Consider the following 20,646-nt stretch of genomic DNA (forward strand, 5'->3'; position numbering starts at 1 on the left):
CTGTGTCCACTGATACACCTGAGACAACTCCTCTTTTGTTTCCTTCAATTCCAGTGCAAACACGGCTCTTCAACGTGAGCCTTGAGTTTGCCTTTGCTCAGAGAGTGGCGTTAAGCGACGTACAAAGGGTGAATCTACTTGCATCGCACGTGAGTCCGAGTGCTTTCCCACGGAAATGCGATAGACGTGTTTTTTTTCTCCAATATCAAACGCCTTTCACATTTTTTTATTCGTGCTTCTTTGTCACTCGAAGCAATGCCGCCTCACAGAGCTCCTAATGTTAGTGAATTGTCGCATTGACGATTCCCCCCTGGTTGCCTGCATAGCGCCACGAATGGAGACACGCTATCTCAAAACACGATGTGTTTTACACAGCCAGTGGGACTACCATTATTGTTAACTCAAAGGATTCACGACACTGCTCGACAAATCTGTACACAGCTGAACAAAACATTACTTAATATTGTATGTGCGTCTTCAGGCCCTCGTTAAATGTTTCCTCCTTCACGACCGCAAAGTACGTGGGAAAGTCAGGCGACAAACGGGAGCCAGAAGGGGGTGGTGAACAGCTGTATCATGCTGGTATAGCCGGCATTGGAAAAATATGAGAGTTGCTGCCTGAAAACAAGCTCCTTGGTAGCCTTTACAGCCCGGTTCTACGTCAGGTGAATACCAAAGTATCCCGCCTGCTTCGTACAGTAACCTAGATGCCACTACTGTCGTCGCTCATACGGATGCCAGTGTCCACTATTCATACCGCGCTTGTATGTCCATCATTACCTTAGGCTGGCCAGGCATGCTCATATTCTGCGGATCCGGCACCACCGGCTCGCCTTGCTGAGCTGGCCGCCATACGTGATGAACTGGCAGCGCTGCTGCCTCTTCTTGTGTGTTGCTCTGCGTCGATCTACGATACTATTCACGTTCTTGCTGCATCCGCATCTGTGCAAATGTGTTCAATACGTGTTCAGTGGGTTCCACGGGCCGCTTTGCCGCACCTTGTCAAAGCTGATTTGGCAACCCAACCTAAAGTTACACCATACCCACTACCGCATTTTCCTGAGGACGCTCTAGGACAGACGCTCCGGGAAAAAGAAAGCCTCCGACGTGCCACACAAGCTCTTATACCACCATGTGGATCGGACCTCCCTAGGGGTTTAATCCGCCGAGAGGAGCTTACGTTGTGGAGGCTTCGTTTCGGGGTTGCGCTTACACCCTCCATGACCACCCTTTGGGCGCAAAAGTACCGAGGACCGTAGGGCACATCATGTCCAATTTGTGACGCCTCAATACAAGATGTTACTGCCTCACACTTACTGTTGACCTGCCCTGGTCTGAAATAAGTCGACGCCGTCCCCTCCGTGCAACAGATCCCAGGCCTGGCCAACCACCCGACTTTGACCGCTGGATTCGTGGACCACACCAACGTTCTCTTCTAGACTTTACACATGAAGAAAACTTGTATGTGTATTTTTGAAAAAAAAATATTATGCCTAGGGAAAGACATTTAAAATGAAAGAAATAATAATGAAAAAGCTAAAACTATTTAGTGTTCGTGTGTTATATATCCAACTTAAATATGGTATGATAATAAATGCCAAGGTAACAAAAAACGTGCAATGAAATCTAGTAGGGACGAAGGCGGCGATTACAGAAGCGGCACAACATAGTAGATAATTTTGGAGGTGCCCGAAAGCGAGTTTTATTGCAATAGCAATTATAAGAACACTCTTGGCTGGAAATCGCCACCGGCTTCAGTGTGAGTGTCACCGCCACTCACCTTATATGTATATATAAATATATATATATATATATATATATATATATATATATATATATATATATATATGCAAAAATCAAAAATAGAAAGACTCTGGCACGCGGATTCGAACTGAAGTCCACGGAATCACGAATGCGAGTTAGCCACTGAGCCACCGAAGAGCACGTGCTCCAACGTTGAAATGGCAAGCTTTTTATAACTACCACTTACCGCTGCTGACGGGCATCTCGGGGGGGGGGGGGGGGGACTATTGTGTTTTTAGCATTACCAGCAAGATGGCGCAATCAGCGTGCGTAGCAACATCGTCATGACGCGGTGGCCGTGCTCTCATCTCTCACGCGTGTTTTGTCCCGCAAGGAGCAGGGGGTAGACACTCACTTGCACGCACTTATCTCTTGGTAGGTAGGATTGTACGTCTTGGCTGCCGTTCGCATTTCACCGGAAGGATTTTGTTTTAGTTCCGGACGCACAGAAGTCACTACAATCGTTGCACTGTCTACGTTTGCGAAAAAAGCGCACTTTTCAGGCACGGCGAAGTAACAACTGAGACACCTATTTATGTCCATCTGTACCTGACAGTACGTTTCGTGCGTCATTTGCGCGTAAGAAACGCGGGGCACGTTTTGATTGGCTGGCTATATTGCGCGTGACCTGCCAATTTGTTACTAGCGCGTTCATTGGTTCGCCTTTGTGGCAAATCTGAGACTTTTTTGGCCACTTTCTTGTCTTCGCTCACTGCTTGCTTCTTAAGTGTCAATACGCAATAAGCGCTTTGTCTTCTTCAAACAAGGGAGAGCGAAGAAAGCTAAGCAGATATGGGAAAGCGCCCCTTTGTCAGCGCTTTCTTTTTTTTTTTTTCAAACGCGTGGCTTACTTTCAGTGTGATCGCAAGTGCACGCGCGGCCTTGTAGCAGCCTTCTCTGTATGCTGCTTGCAATGTTGAAGTCATCTAACTACAGTGAATTTTAGCTGAACAGCGCAATGGTATGGGGCAATATTACGAGAAATATTTCTAAATTTTGGGCCGTCTGCTATGCTGTGACATTTGACTCACATGTACTCAGAAGGTAGCGATCGAGTGCGTTTTCTAACGATTCAGTCAAAGTATTGCTTGACACCTTTAAACACAGCGTTGTCTCCTCCTTTATTAAGTGTTTTTTTATTATAAAAAGTAGGTAAAAGCTGATCCATGGTTTTTTTGCCCCAAGTGCTTTTATTATGTGGTACTTTTAACTGCAGTTTCATGTGTGCATATTTACAGGCTTATCTTGAGTAACTTTATTCCCCACTAACAACTTGCCAAAAATTTAGTAATCCACAGTGGTTTAGCGGAGCTTAAAGTGCTCAGATACTGATCCAAAATTCGCTGGTTTGATGCCGGCCGCAGCGGTCATATTTAACAAAGGCGTAATGATTGGGTTCTGTGTACTTTGTGATTTCAGTGTATGTTAAAGAACCCGAATTGGTAGGGATTCCTCGAGCCCTCCACTACGACGTCTCTCATAATCATACTTTTGCGACATCAACCATAAATATTTCATTACAGCGAAAGCTGTTACGAAATAAAACTCGGGTCTCGCGCAGCACCGTGATGTCCACTGCCATCACCGGTGTCTGTAACACAACGCGCGAAACTAAAAACGAAATCTACTATCAATGACACAGTGCGGCTCGAACCCCCGACCACTGGGTGCCAGCCCAGTATTCTACCACGGATCCACGCCGGTTCAATCACGTTATTACGACATATAAAGCGTTTTAAAACACAGAAAAATTCGAATAGCGTAAAGAATGAGTAGTCCAATGCTCCAAAATAATCGGAAAGCTTGTTTTTTTTTTCAGCTATAAACTCTAGCAGATACCCATCTCAGGCATAATTCCTCATAGTCGTCAGCCATTCCATGAACAATTGGCACAAAATTCCTCGCAATATTTAAGCGGATACCACGATTCTTAGAAGAATGACAAAAACTAGCATTGTGAATACCGGCCTACTGCCCTAAATTTTTCAATAATGCCATAGTGGTTACCCGGCAAGAAATTTGCTTGATTTGTGGGGTTTAACGTCCCAAAACCAATTTATGAGAGACGCCATAGTGGAGGACTCCAGAAATTTCGACCACCTGGGGTTCTTTAACGTGCACCCAAATCTGAGCACACGGGCCTACAACATTTCCGCCTCCAACGGAAATGCAGCCGCTGCAGCTGGGATTCGACCCCGCGACCTGCGGGTCAGCAACCGAGTACCTTAGCCACTAGACCACCGCGGCGGGGCACTCAGCAGGTGTGCTTGCAGCAGTTACCCAATGAGTGGTTAGAAACTGAGGCTCTGAAAGGCCGCCGTTGTAGCTTTCGCTGTGACTGTGTTGCCCCTTCCGCACAGGCTTGGTGCTTTTTTTATTAACTATTAGTCGCTATTTGGCACATTCTTCATTGTTCTAAATGCTTTTCTGAACCTCTGCAGCCTCCAACGAGAGTTTCTGGCTGAAAAGTGAGACGGAGGCAGACACGCTTGGCGAGGCGTACGACTACGAGTCCGTCATGCATTATCCGCATAACGCTTTCAGTAAGCCTGGGGTGGTATCCACGCTGTTGCCTAAGAGGCCGGAAGTACAACCGGAGAGCCTCGGCAAAGCCTACAGAGAAGACTTCCTTACGGATACGGATATCAAAAAACTCCACGTGCTTTACACCTGTGGCAAAGAGTTCACCAAGCAGTAGCCATGACTTCTTACTATTATGTGGAACTACGCGTAACCTAAATTAATGCTGGCTGTCTTTTTGAATGCGACTGCCGTTTTGTGAAGCATTGTATTTGAAGGTATGCTGACATGCGATGGATGGGTTTTTGTGCGTCCCTTCTGGTAGAAGATCTGTAAAACAACTGTACATCACCCGGCGTTCAGAACAGCTGCACTGTAGGTGACGCAAGCAATACCTCCGCTTACCTTCTCGGATTTCCAGGCTCCTGTCAAGAAGCAAGGTTCTCCGGCACTAGCGACAAAACTTATATTGAAGGCGCTATGCATGTTTCCATTTCAATTACACCAACTAGATCTTTGAACCATTCTAGCTGGTATATATATTACTCATTATGATATTGCGGAGATTTCTATTCTTCGAGATGCAAGGCGATATTCGTAGTGAGTGCTGTATTGAAGGATAATTTTTGTTTAATTATTTTTACAAAACTGGCAAGAGCTGCGCCCTGTGACCATTAGCCTTTTTTGTTCTCTTATAAAAAGATAAGAGCCTCTTTCTCCATTCTTACTCGAAAAGCCACGTCATTAGCTCTTCATGAATTGAAACAAAATGGTACAGCCAAATGTTATCGTCATATATTACACAATTGCTCTTTATTGCGTTCAAGACGGAAAACAACTTCAGCTCGTCATTTCAAAGTGCTCCAAAAAATGCAGTTTCTTAGTGAAGACTATAAATGCCTTGTGTATTGCAACGGAGAGCGATGCAGCCAAGCTTAGAGATACGTTCCAGCTCGTAAGTATACTCTAGAAATCGTAGTTTTGGGCGAGATCTCGCGGCACCAATTTTAAGCACGATTCGAATAGCTGTTCTTACTTTCAACTTGCATGTGCATTATAAGTGTTTTCGACATGGGTTTTTACTGGTGAATATTTTTTTTCAGCGTACGTTACATTAAAGAGTGAAATGCCGTCGCGAGAATAGCAATGCATGGTTGTGATATATTTTCCCCGCATGGGTGGACTTTCGACACAAGTCTGCTGGGCACAGCGACTTGTGTGACACAGCACCTTATTTCGAACAGTAAGAAAACCTTTAGGGAAATGTTTGCTTTCAAAAGGTATAATTCCAATGTTTCATTTTTTATTTCACACCTCATCTTGCATAAAACATTTAACTATTCGCCAAGAGGGTTATAAACTGTTTGCCCTATATTTTTTATTCCCGCCATTACGCTTTTTAAAAGAGATATATGGAACTCTTTGAAATCACATTCTTTTGCTGAGCAGTGAACCATTGTGCCCAAATTACGTACAAGTTTCTGTTCATTCATTGCTTTTCTTCACGTATTTTATTTATTCGTATTTCATTCGTTCAGAACTGCTGCACAGGTGACGATGTCACATAAACAAGCAAAGACGCATGTTTATACTGACTGAACGGCGTCAGTAAAAAGAGAATACACGTGCTGTGTTGCAGTCGCCAGCAAACCCAGCACGCGTGATACAAACCTTACCTCCACGGGACGTACAGCAGAGAACTCTGGTATTCTAAAGAAAAGGAACTGTGGTGTTTGATGTTATCAATTCTTTGAAAAGCTACTTCTGCACTTCTCAAGGTTGAAGTCGACACTTGAAAGCGAACAACCTGAGCTTTCAGGTGCTGTTCCTTACGTGTGCGTATCTCACGGCATTCCGCACCTGTTGCACACAAAGCTGTAGCATGATGCCACTACTCATTTAGATGTCACATTTCGATGAACGCGAAGTGCCAGAGGCCCGTGAACAGGGCAATGTCAGTGCACGTTAAAAAACACCACATGATCGAAATTCTCGGAAGCCTCTATTACGTAGTCTCTCGTATCTTGGTTTAGGAACGTAAATTGCCAAGTGGTATCATTATTACCACATCTTCAATTAGTTATGGTTGCATGCTTTACTTTGCGAGAAAACATGCAACATAAAGTGTGCCAGCTGACTTACGAATGCTTGCTACCTTTGTACACGGTAACATAGGGTTGCCACCTGTCTGATCTTAGACCAGCTTGGCTGGTTTATACAGGCCAAGCTTACAGGCCAAGCTCTTATGAGATGACAAGAGCCATTTTGGGCGCTATAGTTTTCTGAAACCGCCGGTGTATGTAACTGCCATCGCGAAAATTAAGAAAAATAAAAGACGACATATCCTGTGTGGAACGAAGTTCAAACCAGGGTTCAATGCGTGACATCCCAGTATACAACTACGGAACCATCATTGTTTGGAACTCCTTCGCAAAAAGACCGTCATGTCGGAAAGAAAGAACGTTAACGTATGTAGTATAATGTGATAGAAGAGTAAAATAACAATCACACGTCATGCAATTTGAACTGTGTACCAACCATCGCACTACGCGAATAGGTAGTTGAATGATTCCAACTAGTTACAAAGGGTTCATCCATATTTCTTCATTCTTAACAGCCGCCTTTTCCCTAAACTGCACATAATGCCTTGCAAATGAGTAGCAGGGGCCTCGCTTTTCCGAATGAAAAATTATGGCGTAGTCGGTGCTTGCCATGTTCATAAATATTATAATTATTCACGTATCAAGTACCTAGCAATCGTACTTGCATTAGTACCCTCAAGAGACTTTACAAGAAGTTCTAGAAGTGGTGATAGTGCAGCTTTCACTGTTACAGCGCGTTTTAGGGGTCAAGCTCCCAAAAGTCGAATCTCGGTCATTGATGGCGTTTGCTTCCTCCGTACACTCTAAGCCAGGTGCCGGATAACGAACGGCACATAGGCGGCGCGCTTCTGCGTACTGACTAAAATCCTGTCTATAGGGAGCCCACCAATAAAAAAAAACCCGTGACATCCGCTGAAGGATATGACGTCTTGAAATGCTATACGATGCACTTCGTATGACTAGAAACAACTAGCGAACACCAAGGAAACGAGCACAGACCTGTTATTTGCGAACTTCAGGCTAGATTTCATAGCACCGAGCAGTAATCGATAGAGCACTAAACAAACTCGCAAGTCAACGGAGAATACCATTTTTTATCAATAAACATTGTACACAAGTGTACAGGCCTATGTCACTCATTCACATGCGTGAGTTGTAACCGTCACGTGTGATTCACGGTATCACCGGAACGTTTGACTGCTTCTCCCACTCATCCTAATTCTCTTCGTTGATATTCCAAGTTTTTTTTTTATTGTAGACAGCGGAATAGTTGATCATAAGTTGACCAGCAAGTACCATATGTAGGCCACTGAAACATTAAACATTGTTACACTGCATTACGTTTCACGTTACAGATTTAACGTGCCTTTTTTTTGTTTCATTTTAATGCATAAATCAGCCCCCTGTATAAGTATCCACTGAAGAGCTGTTCTTTTAGTGATGAAGTGGAAACCCTACGACAGCATCATCCAGTAAACTTTTGTTGCTTTCGTTTTTTTTCTTCTGCAAACTACTAGCGCAAATTTTCACATCTTGAGTGGTAGATGACACCAGATGTATCACTTGCCATTGTCCGAGGGCGAATGGATCACTTGGGTAAAACACATGCCCTCCTCTTTCTGCAAAACCACATCAGGGAGAGTGAGGCAGCGGGTGGCAACTTTGCAGCTACCGTTTACAGTGCCAGCAAACCTTGGCAGTGATGCCAACCTCAGGAATTTACCTTTAAATCTATATTTTTTATTGCGTTCGCTTTTTTCATTCATGTAGATATTTTCCGAAAGCTTCGTTAGTGATTCATCACGCAGCCTAAACATGACTGCGTAATCACGCTTTTAACTGCGAAGGCGATAAATAACAAACTTTTTCACTGTTTGCTGTTTTTGATTTCAAGGAGCTTTGGTGTTCTACTCTGCTGATTGAAGACTAGAATACTCTGGAGAAAGAAAGCTTCTTCCTAAGGGTTTATTAAGCACATGAATGTCATCGAGAGCCCTCCGAGTGATCGCAGCTTTGCGAAACTAAGAGAAGTTTTGTCTTCTAATGGAAATAAAAGCTTAGAAAGTTCAAGCTCTGCGTGCCTTAACCACGCAAAGTTTGATAACTTGAGAACCAAGAGTCTTTGAGTGAAAGACAGCTAAAGTAGGTCTGTAGGTGAGTTGCTACCGATTCTATACGCATGGCGAAAACGACGTGACAGAGTAGGACAAGGAGATCGTTCGTACGTTTTCGCTTTTTTCTTTACATCGTTTTCATAAGACCAAAAATAGTGGCAAAACAAGGTAAAAGATAAAAACAGCGCAAACTAGAACCGGCGAACGAAGAAACGACAGGACGAGCGCTGACTGGCAAGTTGCCCGCACCTTTTCGCTTTATATCGCACTGAAGCAATATAAAACAGTCAGCGCTAGTCCTGTTATGTCTTCTTTCATCTCTTCTAGTTCACCCTGTTTTTACCTTTTGCTACGTGTAACTTACTTGCCCTGCGTAATACACTTCAGGGAGGGAAAAAAGATTTACCGAATGTAAGTGTGCAAAAAATGTCTATCAGCCAGTATTATTAGTAGAATCCCGTATACATTAGCAATATTAACCAATCAATCAATCACTCATTGATTTACCGTGCCCACAAACAACCACAAGGTGCATTTGTAGGTGCACGTAAAAATAGAACAATAAAACTAACAATACAATACAGTCAGTCTTCATGAAAAGAAATAAAAGAGTGAAAATGCACAAACAAAAAAGCTGTGCCAAATGGGAAGCATAAAAAAAGATTAGAAGAATTAAATAAAAAAATGAAAAATAATGCGGAATGTGCACCACTATGCTTGATACTTCCTAAAAGATAGAAAGGAGAAGAGACTGCACTTTCTGCAAAACTTTTTCGAGACATTGCAAACCTCAAATAGAAACATTGACAGTGGATGCTGCAAAACATCAAGATCAAGACTGTTGACATTGTGGAAAAGATTTGACGGCGAATTGACAACGCACAAGAAGAGAGGACGACTCTGCGAGCGCTCATTACCAACTAGTTTCATTCGGAAAAAACATGAAATCTAATCCACAATGAACCAAAGCACCAAAGAAAGCGTTTTAATAAAGTTAACTACATAGATACTTTTTATTCTGTGAGCGGTTGAGTGATGGAAGAAGTTGCCAGGCACATGAAATGGTCGATTGGCTCTCGTTACCTTACGGTGGAATCCGAACATTTACACAACTGAGAAGTAAAAGGCAGTATATGATAGCGTCAACTACATTTTAAACAAATAACAGGTCAGCCCCATTTTTTCAGCAGTGCAGTGATCGCAGTGATGATAATCTGGCAGTGTTTGAAGTAACAATACCAATAATACTACTACTAAAAATAAATGATAATAATGTTTTTGTCATCTTGAATACAACACAGATAAAGATGATGGCTTGGATGAATGGGCACGGCATATTGGCAAACGAGAGATGACATGCATAATGAAATTTGTTAAGGGAAAGGAAAGGTGTTAAGGGAAAATGATAAGGAAAAGAAGACATGTAACTCTTCTACACTTTAAATAAACACCATATAATACAAGCATCAAACTGACGGAATCAGTACTACCTAAACAGGATAATGTTGAGATAAAGATAGAGCAACCATTCAACAGAATCTATCTGGCATTGAAGAAGGTACAAAAATAGTTATGCGATAATTGTACACCATTAAAGTGATTTCAGGGCATTTCGCAAATTGCGTTTCGTCATTAAAGAAAGAACAGTGTCGGTGAGATCATTAAAAACAGAAGGAACGTACGCTTTTCTCACAGATTTTACATAGCGTGTTTTCACAAACACTACAGAAAAGTGGGAAGTTTGTCTCAATATACAAGCTTGGGGCAATGCACTCTTTTTGGAACTCAAAGTTCCAGAAATTGCATAATACCACAGTGTAAATACATGAAGCATTAAAACATCGCAGGTGAAATAAAAAAATAAATTTACATTTTCAGTTAAAATACCATAGTAAATCAGAGATTTCAACATGTTTTTCAAAATGTTATCAACCCTACACTGCCTTTGTGAAGAACAGAAAGCAAATAATACGATGCCATAACGTAGGACACTCTACGCAAGAGCAAGCATAATGGTCACCCTAATGCTCGTGGGCGCAATTGATCTAATATCAAAAAGTAACCATGAGATTCGTGGTGGTTTGCCACAAGTGTAAGCCAAATGATCATTCCAGGACAGGTTACTGTCTAGGAACACACCAAAATATTTTATAGAATTACCATATTCAATAGGAGTACACTTACAGAAAGCTCAATCACGGTCATGAAAAAAGTGCGCATTTGTCACTATAGCTTTAAAGGAATTTTTAAAGGAAATTAGTTTTGCTTTTTTTCTGATAAATTACAAAGCAATTGTTACATAGCAAACCATGACGCAGTTCATGAACAGTGTCTTATAGTAGTGGCAATGCTTTTTGTAACAGACTTGTTTGTTTAAGAGGACAGTGTCGTCTGCGTATCGAAATACGAGGAATTTCGGAGTACCACTAGTAAAATCATTTACAAATAAACTAAATAAAAGAGGAGATAAAATGGATTCCTGTGGTACACCAAATTTCCAAGCAAGCATGTTGCTAAAAGGCAACCGATTGTTTATTCGAACTACCTGAAAGCACTCAGAAAAATAATTTCCAGGATAGTCGTAGAACGAAGCTCTAAAAACAAAAAGGTATATTTTTTTCAAGCAGGATAGAATAGCTTATGGTGTAGAATGCATTGTAGATGCCCAAAAACAAAGCACGCGCAAACATATTGTTGCGCACTTGCACTAAGACAAAGAAGCGTATACGGTGAATGCACTTGTCGCCCAGACCGAGAAAGGAAGAAGGGGATCAGGTGGATCTTTAACCAGTCGGCCGCTTCTGAGCTGCCCCCCACGACCTAATAAACAGCCCCTTTCAGTGTCTACTAGTCTTTTTCAAACGTAACAGTCATAGCGTGCCTTCGCTTTGTCTTGCGATGCCAATGTGCGTAGTCGAGCTATGCGACGCGCCTCTTCGGCGAGGCAGAGAGTCTCGACGACAGTGACGTTGTCGTAATCACAGAAAGGTAATACTGTGTCGAGTGTGTGCCGGGGCGAACGTGCATAAAGCAAAAAGAAAGAGCTATAGCCTGTAATCTCATGCTTCGCGGCGTTGAACGAGCAAGTACTGAACGGGAGTACGTCACCCAGTTCTTGTGGTCGCATCAGACATACATAGACCGCATGTTGATAATGGTGCGGTTGGTACGCTCCGTCAGCCCATCAGTTTGGGGGTGGTACGGTGTCGAGCGACGCAGGTGGGATTCACATAAACGGAGTAGCTCCTCCAAGACATCCGCTATGAATTGTCGTCCACGATCGCTGATAATCAGGCGAGGTTGGCCGTATCAGAGGATGACGTACTGTAACAAAAATAACGAGACTTCACTGGCAGTTGCGGAGGGGACGGCCGCCGTCTCGCAGTAGCGTGTGTGGTAGTCGACGCAAAATCTCCAAGATCCATCTTTCTTCTTAAGAAGGATTACCAGTGCTGCCGAAGGACTGACTCTTGTACCACTCCCTTTTGCATCATTTCTTGCACTTGGTCGTTGATAATTTGTCTTTTTGACGGGGAAACACGACATGGTTTTTAGGCGAATCGGACTTGCCGCGCCAGTGTTGATAGTATGGCGCATTCTAGAAAGGCGGATAGGGATTACTTTGCCCTTCTGCTCAAAGTCGAATACCGAAACGTGCTTCAACAGCACATTCATTAAAGTTCGACACTCGCTTGAGCTAAGCGACTTATTTATCGTTGCCATAAGCGCCCCGTCCAAATTGTGACAACCAGTTCCGTCACGTTCTTCCGGCACGTCTGTGAGCTCGACCACTGATAAGCTCACGTGTTCTTTGTTGACCGAAGCTAATTTCAAATCACTGGGTAGTGTCACGGGCTCAGAGGAACAGCTTTACAGTCCATAGGCCAGTTCGTCCGCCATCGATCGACACCACACAATGGGGAACCAACACATCCTTCATGCAGTTTATGTGCATTGGTCCTACGCTCGCATCGAAGCTGTCAGAATCCGCACCGCGACAAACAACAGGAACACGTACGGTAGACAACGCAGGTATGAACGTGTAGTGAGTGATGACGCTGGTGATCGCGATCATTTTGTTTGTGTGCGCATACCAATTCGAATGCCGAGGCGCACGGTGCAGACGCAGCCAACATGCCTTACGTTATCTCCGGAGGGCCGCAGAAGATACGCAGCCACGCCCCTTTTGGTTGTCGCTTTCGAAGCCTGTTTTTGTTTTGAAAAATAAACTAGTCTTGTCCCAAACTTCAAGAAGTGTAGGTGCCTTCTTTTCGCGCCTCCGTGGGGCGAGTACCCTACAAAGTGGTGACCCGGACGTTTGGAAAAACAGCAGCCATGTCAGACGAGGAAGCTCACCCACAACTAACGCCTCGGAGTTAAAGCATCCTAACTTCTGGCCCAAAAACCACAGGGTTTGGTTCAGCCAAATCGAGGCCCGCTTCGAGCTTCGACGCATCACATCGCAGCAGTCGAAATACCTGCACGTCGTTTCAGCACTGCCACCTGACATCGCTGACGCCGTAGACGATGTGCAATGGATGTTGCACTCCATCGCCTCCACTCCATGGGAGAAGCCTAACGACGAACTAAAAAGCACCGTTTTGAAACGTCTTGAGATGTCCGAACAGAACAGGCTGCAACAACTCCTGTCTCATGAAGAGCTCGGTGAACAGCGTCCCTCACAACTACTCCGCCGAATGCGTCAGCTGCTGGGCCAACAAACGTCAGAAGAGTGTCAACATCCATTGCTTCGCGAGTTGTTTTTGCAGAGACTGCCACAGTCAACACGGATGATACTCGCTGGCTCGGATGACGTGACCCTCGAACGACTGGCTCAACTCGCCAACCGCATCACCAACTGCACTGAGCCACCAAAAAAGTATATTGCTGCAGCGGGAAGGCCCAAACATACAAACCGGTTAGGTCGCTAAGAGGAGAGGTTTGAACGACTGGCTGCAGCAGTTGAAAACCTCGACCTGTCCAACAAGCACCGGCCTGCACGGCATCGTTCGCCATCCTGTGCTCGAAGCCCGCTGCACCGCGGACACTCAAGTGAGACAGAGCAGAACATCTGCTGTTACCACCGTCGTTTTAGAGAGCAAGCCACTTGCTGCACCCATCCATGCTCGTGGACGGGAAACGCACCGGCCAGTCGCTAACGGTGGAAAGTGACACGGGCCATCAATCAAGCCGTCTCTTCTTCGTTGTCGACCGCATCACCGGCACACGCCTCCTTGTCGATACTGCAGCGGAGCTATCTATCTTACCAGCAGCAGCTCAACATCGCCGGGGCGGCAAGTCCATTTCGAGCCTAATTGCAGTCAATAATACTGCTTGTGCATCATATAGAGTCCAGTGAATGACGATAGACATCGGACTCAGGCGTACATATCAATGGCTCTTCGTTGTGGCCGACGTCAGAATTGCCATCCTGGGAGCGGACTTTCTGAGCCACTTCAATCTTGACGTCATCATTTGCGATCGTCGTCTCAAAGATAACGTCACTTCGCTCGCTGTTATCGGACTGAAGTCTGACCTGTCCTCATGCGGCATGTGCACTTTCAACCCAGAGTCAAACTTTCAAAAGATTCTGGCTGAATTCCCTGAAATCACCAGACTTCGGAACATCGAACTGCCAATCAAACACAAGGTGACGCATCACATTGTCACCACCGGACTGCCCGTCACAACTAGACCTAGGAGACTCGCTGGACAAAGACACGAAGTCGCCCGCCGTGAGTTCGACCACACGCTCCAACTCGGCATTATTCGACCTTCTTCAAGCAACTGGTCTTCCGTGCTGCACATGGTGCCAAAACAAGAGTCTGGTGACTGGCGGCCTTGTGGTGATTATTGGGCACTCAATGCTGTGACAACGGCAGACCAATGTCATCTCCCCCACATCCATGATTTCAGTGCTCGCCTCATGGGAACGACCATCTTCACTAAGCTGGATCTGATGACCGCTTATCACAGATTCCAGCAGAACCAAGCGACATCCCAAAGACGGCCTTGACAACGCCCTACGGCCTCTTTGCATTTGTTCGTATGCCGTACGGACTGAAGAATGCGGCACAAACTTTTCAGCGTTTCATGAATGAGGTCACTCGCGGACTGCTCTTTGTTTTTGTCTACTTACACGACATTTTGGTCACCAGCAAAACGCCGGAGGAGCATGAAAATCACCTGTGCCTTCTCTTAAAGCGTCTTGACAAGCACGGTCTGGTTTTGAAGCCCCAAAAGTGCACCTTTGGTGTTGAAGCACTAGATTTCCTAGGTCATCGAATCAGCCCGCAAGGCATCTTGTCGCTAGAATCACAGGTGCAAGCAGTATGGGAGTCCCCCACGCCTACCCCTTTCCGCAAGTTGCGCGAGTTTCTCGGGTTAATCAACTTCCATAGGCGCTTCATCTCATCCTGTGCGCACATTCTACAGCCGCTGACTTGCTGCGCTGGGACGGCAAGAAAACACCCGAGTTTTACTGGTCAGCGGAGCACGAAAAAGCCTTCCAGGACGCGAAAACTCAGCTTGCCTCCGCAACACTTCTGATGCACCCGCTTTCCAACGCGCCAACGCAGCTCATGGTTGACGCTTCAACGACAGCAGTGGGAGAAGTGTTGCAACAATACGACAGCAAGGACTGGAAACCAATAGGTTTCTTTTCTAAACGTTTGAAACAGGCAGAAGTGCGCTACAGCACCTTTGGAGGAGAGATGCTGGCCATTTATTCCTCCGTAAAGCATTTCCGTTTCTTCCTAGAAGGCCGCATTTTCCACATTTTAACGGACCACTAGCCGCTGACGTATGCGTTCAAGAACAACAGTTCCTCATACTCGGAAAGAAAACTGCGCCAACTTTCTTTCATTTTCGAATTTTCCACGGACAACCGCCACATAGCTGGGAGCGAAAACCAAGCAGCCGACGCACTCTCCCGCATCGACACCGTTTTAGCGTCTGTCGACTTTGAGACATTAGCCGCCGCCCAGCGGGAAGACCCAGAGCTAACCGAGATGAGGCAGAATCCTCTGTCACTGATGCTCGAAGAGATCACGCTGCCATACACAACGACTTTGGTCACAAGCGACACATCGCAGAAATCTCCAAGACCCTTCGTCCCCGTCCAGTTTCGGCGTGCAGTATTTGACAGCCTTCACGACCTCAGCCGCCCAGGAATGCGCGCGACGCAGAGGCTCGTCACTGACCGCTTTGTGTGGCCCGGAATTAACGCCGACGTTCGACGCTGGCGAAGACGTGCTGAACATGTCAAGCAGTCAAGATGACTCGTCACACGCGCACAGCACTCCAAACATTTCGGCCACCAGAGTGTCGTTTCGACCACGTGCACTTGGATTTGGTGGGTCCTCTTCCTCCTTTCCAGGGTTACAGATACCTGCTAACTTGTGTCGATCGATACTCACGGTGGCCTGAAGCGACACTAATTCTGGACATCGCAGCCGGGACCATCGCGCAGGCGTTTGTGGCCACATGGGTTTCACGCTATGGCTGCCCACTACGCATAACGACCGATCGTGGACGAAAATTCCAGAGCAACCTATTCTCTGCGCTAGCAAGGCTTCTGCAAAAACACGGCTCCAGTACACCACGGCTTACCATCCAACGAGCAATGGAATGGTGGAGGGGCTACACCGTCAACTGAAGGCATCTTTAACGGCCAAATTGGATGGAGAGCACTGGGTGGAGAAGATCGCTCTTGTTCTTTTGGGCTTACGTACAGCGATTGAATAAGACCTCGGATTCTGTGCCACAGAAACGCTGTACGGATCTACAATCCGACTACCGGGAGAATTCTTCGGTGAGAAACCAAGCGCTACGCCGACGCCTTCAGAACATATGGAAAGGCTACATTCCTCGTTGGAGCACCTGCAACCCAGCGCGCCACGTGTCAGCCGCAACCAGAGAGTGTTTTCTTTTCCAGTCATAAATGAGGCAACTCATGTGTTCGTGCGACGTGACACAGTGAAATTGCCGTTCACTCCGGCGTACGATGGGCCCTTCTGTGTGCTTTCGCGGTCGCACAAAACTGTGGCCATTCTCGTTCGTGACAGAGAGGTCGTCGTTTCTCTCGATCGCATGAAACCAACTCACGTCATGGACTAACTCGCACATTTGCTCATTTTTTTTTCTTTTTTCAGGCTCCGCGGTCTAGGGGGGGGGGACCCCTTGTTGCGGGCGATGACGCCGGTGATCGCGATAATTTTATTTGTGTGCGCATACCAATTCGCATGCCGAGGCACACGGCGCAGACGCGGCCAACATGCCTCACGCTATCTCCGGAGGGCCGCGGAAGATACGCAGCCACGCCCGTTTTGGTTGTCACTTTCGAAGCCTGTTTTTCTTGGAAAATAAACTAGTCTTGTTCCAAACTTCAAGGAGTTTAGGTGCCTTCGTTTTGCGCCTAGTTGGCGCGAGAACGCTACAAACGTATCGCCACAGACACACAGCGTGGTTTGGTCATTCGCTGGAGTTTCCAGAAGTTCTGACGGCATCTGGCCACTCACAAAGACTTTCCCCGTGCGACAGTCTACAGTGGCACCACATTATCGCAAGAAGTCCATGCCGAAAATGACATGTGTCGACCGAGGAATAATCGCAAACTTTGTCGTTATCATAAGGCCTCCCAAAAATACTTCACTACACACACCAATAGGGCGCAACGGCTCTCCACTCACTCCACAGAACGACGAAGTTTCATACCAGGTAAAAGTAAAAACAACGTTTCACCTTACACGTCTTTAAACGAAGCACTCATCACGGAAATCGTTGCACCTGTGTCCACCAAGGCCATCACAGACACATAATCCACCAAAACACGCACTTTGTTTTTAAACATACACAGAGGAGGTATTTCCGTCAACAGCACGTTTCCAGCGACCTCACCCCCATTGGCCGCGCTGGCTAGTTTTACGGTGACGAAGAGAGCGCCTTACGACGCAGCAGTGAAGGAAAACGATGAGCACTAGGTCACGGTGGGGGCGTTAAACTCCTGTCAGATGCGGTGGAGTGGTTGCGGAAGTTGCTGGGCCAATAGTTGTCATCAGGTGGTATGTGGGCCGGCCACCGGACTTAATGAAGCTGTTCGAAGTGTCTTGAAAAGTCGGATGGTTGGTAATACCGAGGAGTCACCCAACGGTTGAAAAATTGTGATATGTGGCCTGGCACACCGCAGGAATCGCACACCGGCCGAGGTCCAAACGTTGGTCGCTCGTCGATGAATAGAGTGTCATCATTTGCTCTTGTGTGACGGATTTACTGGTGGTGTACGTCGTACCGAGATGTCGGGTGTCGCGGAGGCATGTGCTGAGAGCGTCGGTCATACCGCGACGCGAAAAATCTAGTTGTCATCCTTGACTGTGTGGCTGGGCTGTACTCCACAGTTGCTGCGCTCATCGTCGGTTGCCATGGGGTCAAAGGAGGCACATCCATAGCCTCACGTGGCAGACACAACTCGCGATTGTCAGCTGTAGAACACGACATTTCTCGGTGGGACTGTCCCTCACGAACAATCTGTCGAATGGTAAAAAAAAAGGTCGAGGCCAGGATTCGTGTCCACACTGGCAACAGTTGTAACGTTAGCCAGCCGACCAAACTTGGGCGCAATTCGACGCATGTTGAGCGTTTCAAACGTTCGGCATTGCTTCAGACACAGAACTGGGGCTTTCGTTTCCAATTAGAAAATTATACACGTCCTCAGACATCCCTTTGAGCCGATGCCCAACTTTCTCCTCTTCCGACATGGTACCACAGACCACCTTGCACAGTCTTACCAGTTCTTCTAAGTAAGTGGTGCATGTCTCACCTGGTAGCTGTGCCCGTTGCGACAGTGTTTGCTCAGCCCGCTTCTTTCAAGCAACCGAGTCGCCGAAACACGCCCTGAGTTCATCAACAAAAAGATCCCACATCGTGAGTGCGTCCTCGTGGTTCTCGTACCATACCAGTGCGGTGTCGGTCAGGGAGAACACTACGTTGGCTAGCATAGCAGCTGCATCCCAACCATTGGACTTGCCCACACGTTTGTACTTTGTGAGCCAGGCGTCGACATCTTCTTTGGCTTTTCTTCCGAAGGGCGGTGGAACTCGGTAGTACGGAAGCGGGCTGGACGGTGCCGTCCTGGAAACGCCTGCTTCTTCGGGTATGTCAAAGTCACTCACGGCAGATGGTAGGAGACCGGCAAGTCGACGGCTTCGTCGAAGCTGTAGCAGTGATCGTTCCGTAGTTGAAGCGCTTAGCCAGCACCTCTACCACTCTGTTACGTTTGAAAGAGACTGGTAGACGTTGAAAGGGGCCGTTCATTAGGTCGTGAGGGGCAGCTCAGAAGCGGCCAGCTGGTTAAAGATCCTCCTGATTCTCTTCTTCCTTTCTCGCTCTGGGCGACAAGTGCGTACACCGTATACGCTTCTTTGTCTTCGTGCATGTGCGCAACATTATTAACTTACAAAGCATCATGCAGTTTATCGGAAAATTCTTCAAGTAGATCACTGGTGCCTTGAACGGCGACAAAATCAAACTGCCGATTTTAAATAAGTGAAAATCTTTCTTTAGAAACAAAGTCAAGCATTATTAATAATAATTTTAATAATATCAATAATAATAATTTCTACAGCTTCACGTCCCAAAACCACGAAATCGAGCTGATTTCGTCAGAAAGCGTAGTGGAAGGTGCCGGAAATCGGGACCATCAGGTATTCGTTAACGTGGACAGATCTGCACAGTACATGCGTCTCTATCATTTCGCCTCCATCAAAATGTGACCGCCACGGCTAAAATCAAATCTGCGACCTTTGTATCAGCAACCGAAGAACCGTGTACATCGAATGCCAGCTACGCAACACTCATTGCAAATATGAAACTCTAAAATTCACCACCACCTCGCAAGCAACAAGCACAAGAAAAGCCCTACAGACTTGCAGAACTGAATTATCAAATCTATGCATTCAATTAGTGGTCAAAGTGAACGTGACAAATCTGTCTCTGTAGCAACTGGCGCCATCTACGACCCCTATATTGCGACGTAGTCCTTTACACGCCATTATTAGGCCTGGAAGATATGGCCAAAACAGTTACCTCTGAGGCACAAAACCGACTCAAGGATCACACCCACTGACGATGAAGATGAAGAACAGTAGGTGATAATGGTTTTGTACAGGTGATGAAGAAGCGTGCTTTATATGCCCTCACTCATTCCCCGCGCATGAGAGCGGTCATCCTGGCCGCAACTTATAGATGCGGAAAACGCCTCGCGAAAAGCTTCATACGCGAGACATGCACTATCTCGCTACCGCGACAGCGACGGTCACTTGGAGCAATCACAGGTTCAACGCGATAATTAATGGGTGAGGTCTGCTCTAAGACCATGTATAGGCCGAGGAACCGAAACTGAAATTTGTCGCACGAGCCAGGAGTGCGAACTGGTGTCCGCAGTAGCACCTCGTCACTTTCTGTGCGTCATCTGCGTGAAGCGAATAGGTGGTATCCTTCATGTGTAGGACGCGTTGCCGGCAGCAGATCGACGCGAACGCCGTTGAAAGTCCCATCCTAATATTAGCTGTTGAGTACACGAACTAAGCCCTGCAAATCGCTCATAATGGAGAAGTCCATCAATGTAGACATGAACAGTGCACGTGGCGGAAGGTCGGATGGCGTCCCCTTGAGCAGCGAGCAACGTAGGTGCATCGTAGGGCTTAGTAACTTTGCGGAGACGCGCACACGAATCTCTGTGAATGACCGAGAAACTAGCACCAGTGTCTAATAATGCTTCCACTTCCGTGCCTTCCACCGAAACAGATATCATAATATGAGGATGTTCTGAAGGATTTTTTTTACTTCGCTGAATGCAGCTTTCGCCCCCGAAGCTGGATAATTTAGTTTTCCGTACGATGGTCGGCGAACTGTGAGGCTGGTCGAAGTGGCAACGTAGAGCGACGGAGAGGGGACGGCGAGCGATGGCTGGTACCATGGTAGCGAGGAGCCATTTCAGGAGTTATTGATGGCGAGGAAGAGCGACCGTGAAGCGTAGCGTAAAGACAGTGCTGGAAAGTGCTTGCTGTTGCATAGTCATCCCGTTCGTAAGTGTCAAACCCACGACGCTC

The 20,646-nt window shown here is 46.4% G+C and overlaps 1 protein-coding gene across 3 annotated transcripts in view; it reads left to right on the forward strand.

Annotated features, from left to right (window-relative positions):
- LOC119161647 (low choriolytic enzyme) overlaps positions 1–7,547 on the forward strand; it is a 1,178,895-nt gene extending 1,171,348 nt beyond the window's left edge. For all 3 annotated transcript variants that reach the window (XM_075880927.1, XM_075880930.1, XM_075880928.1), the window contains one exon: positions 4,245–7,547. In XM_075880927.1, coding sequence (XP_075737042.1) covers positions 4,245–4,501 — 257 coding nt within the window. In that variant the 3' untranslated portion in view covers positions 4,502–7,547. The remainder of the gene's footprint in view (positions 1–4,244) is intronic.
- Positions 7,548–20,646: the final 13,099 nt, after the last annotated feature.

Source organism: Rhipicephalus microplus, chromosome X (genome assembly GCF_043290135.1).
Source record: "Rhipicephalus microplus isolate Deutch F79 chromosome X, USDA_Rmic, whole genome shotgun sequence".
NCBI classification, from domain to species: domain Eukaryota; kingdom Metazoa; phylum Arthropoda; class Arachnida; order Ixodida; family Ixodidae; genus Rhipicephalus; species Rhipicephalus microplus.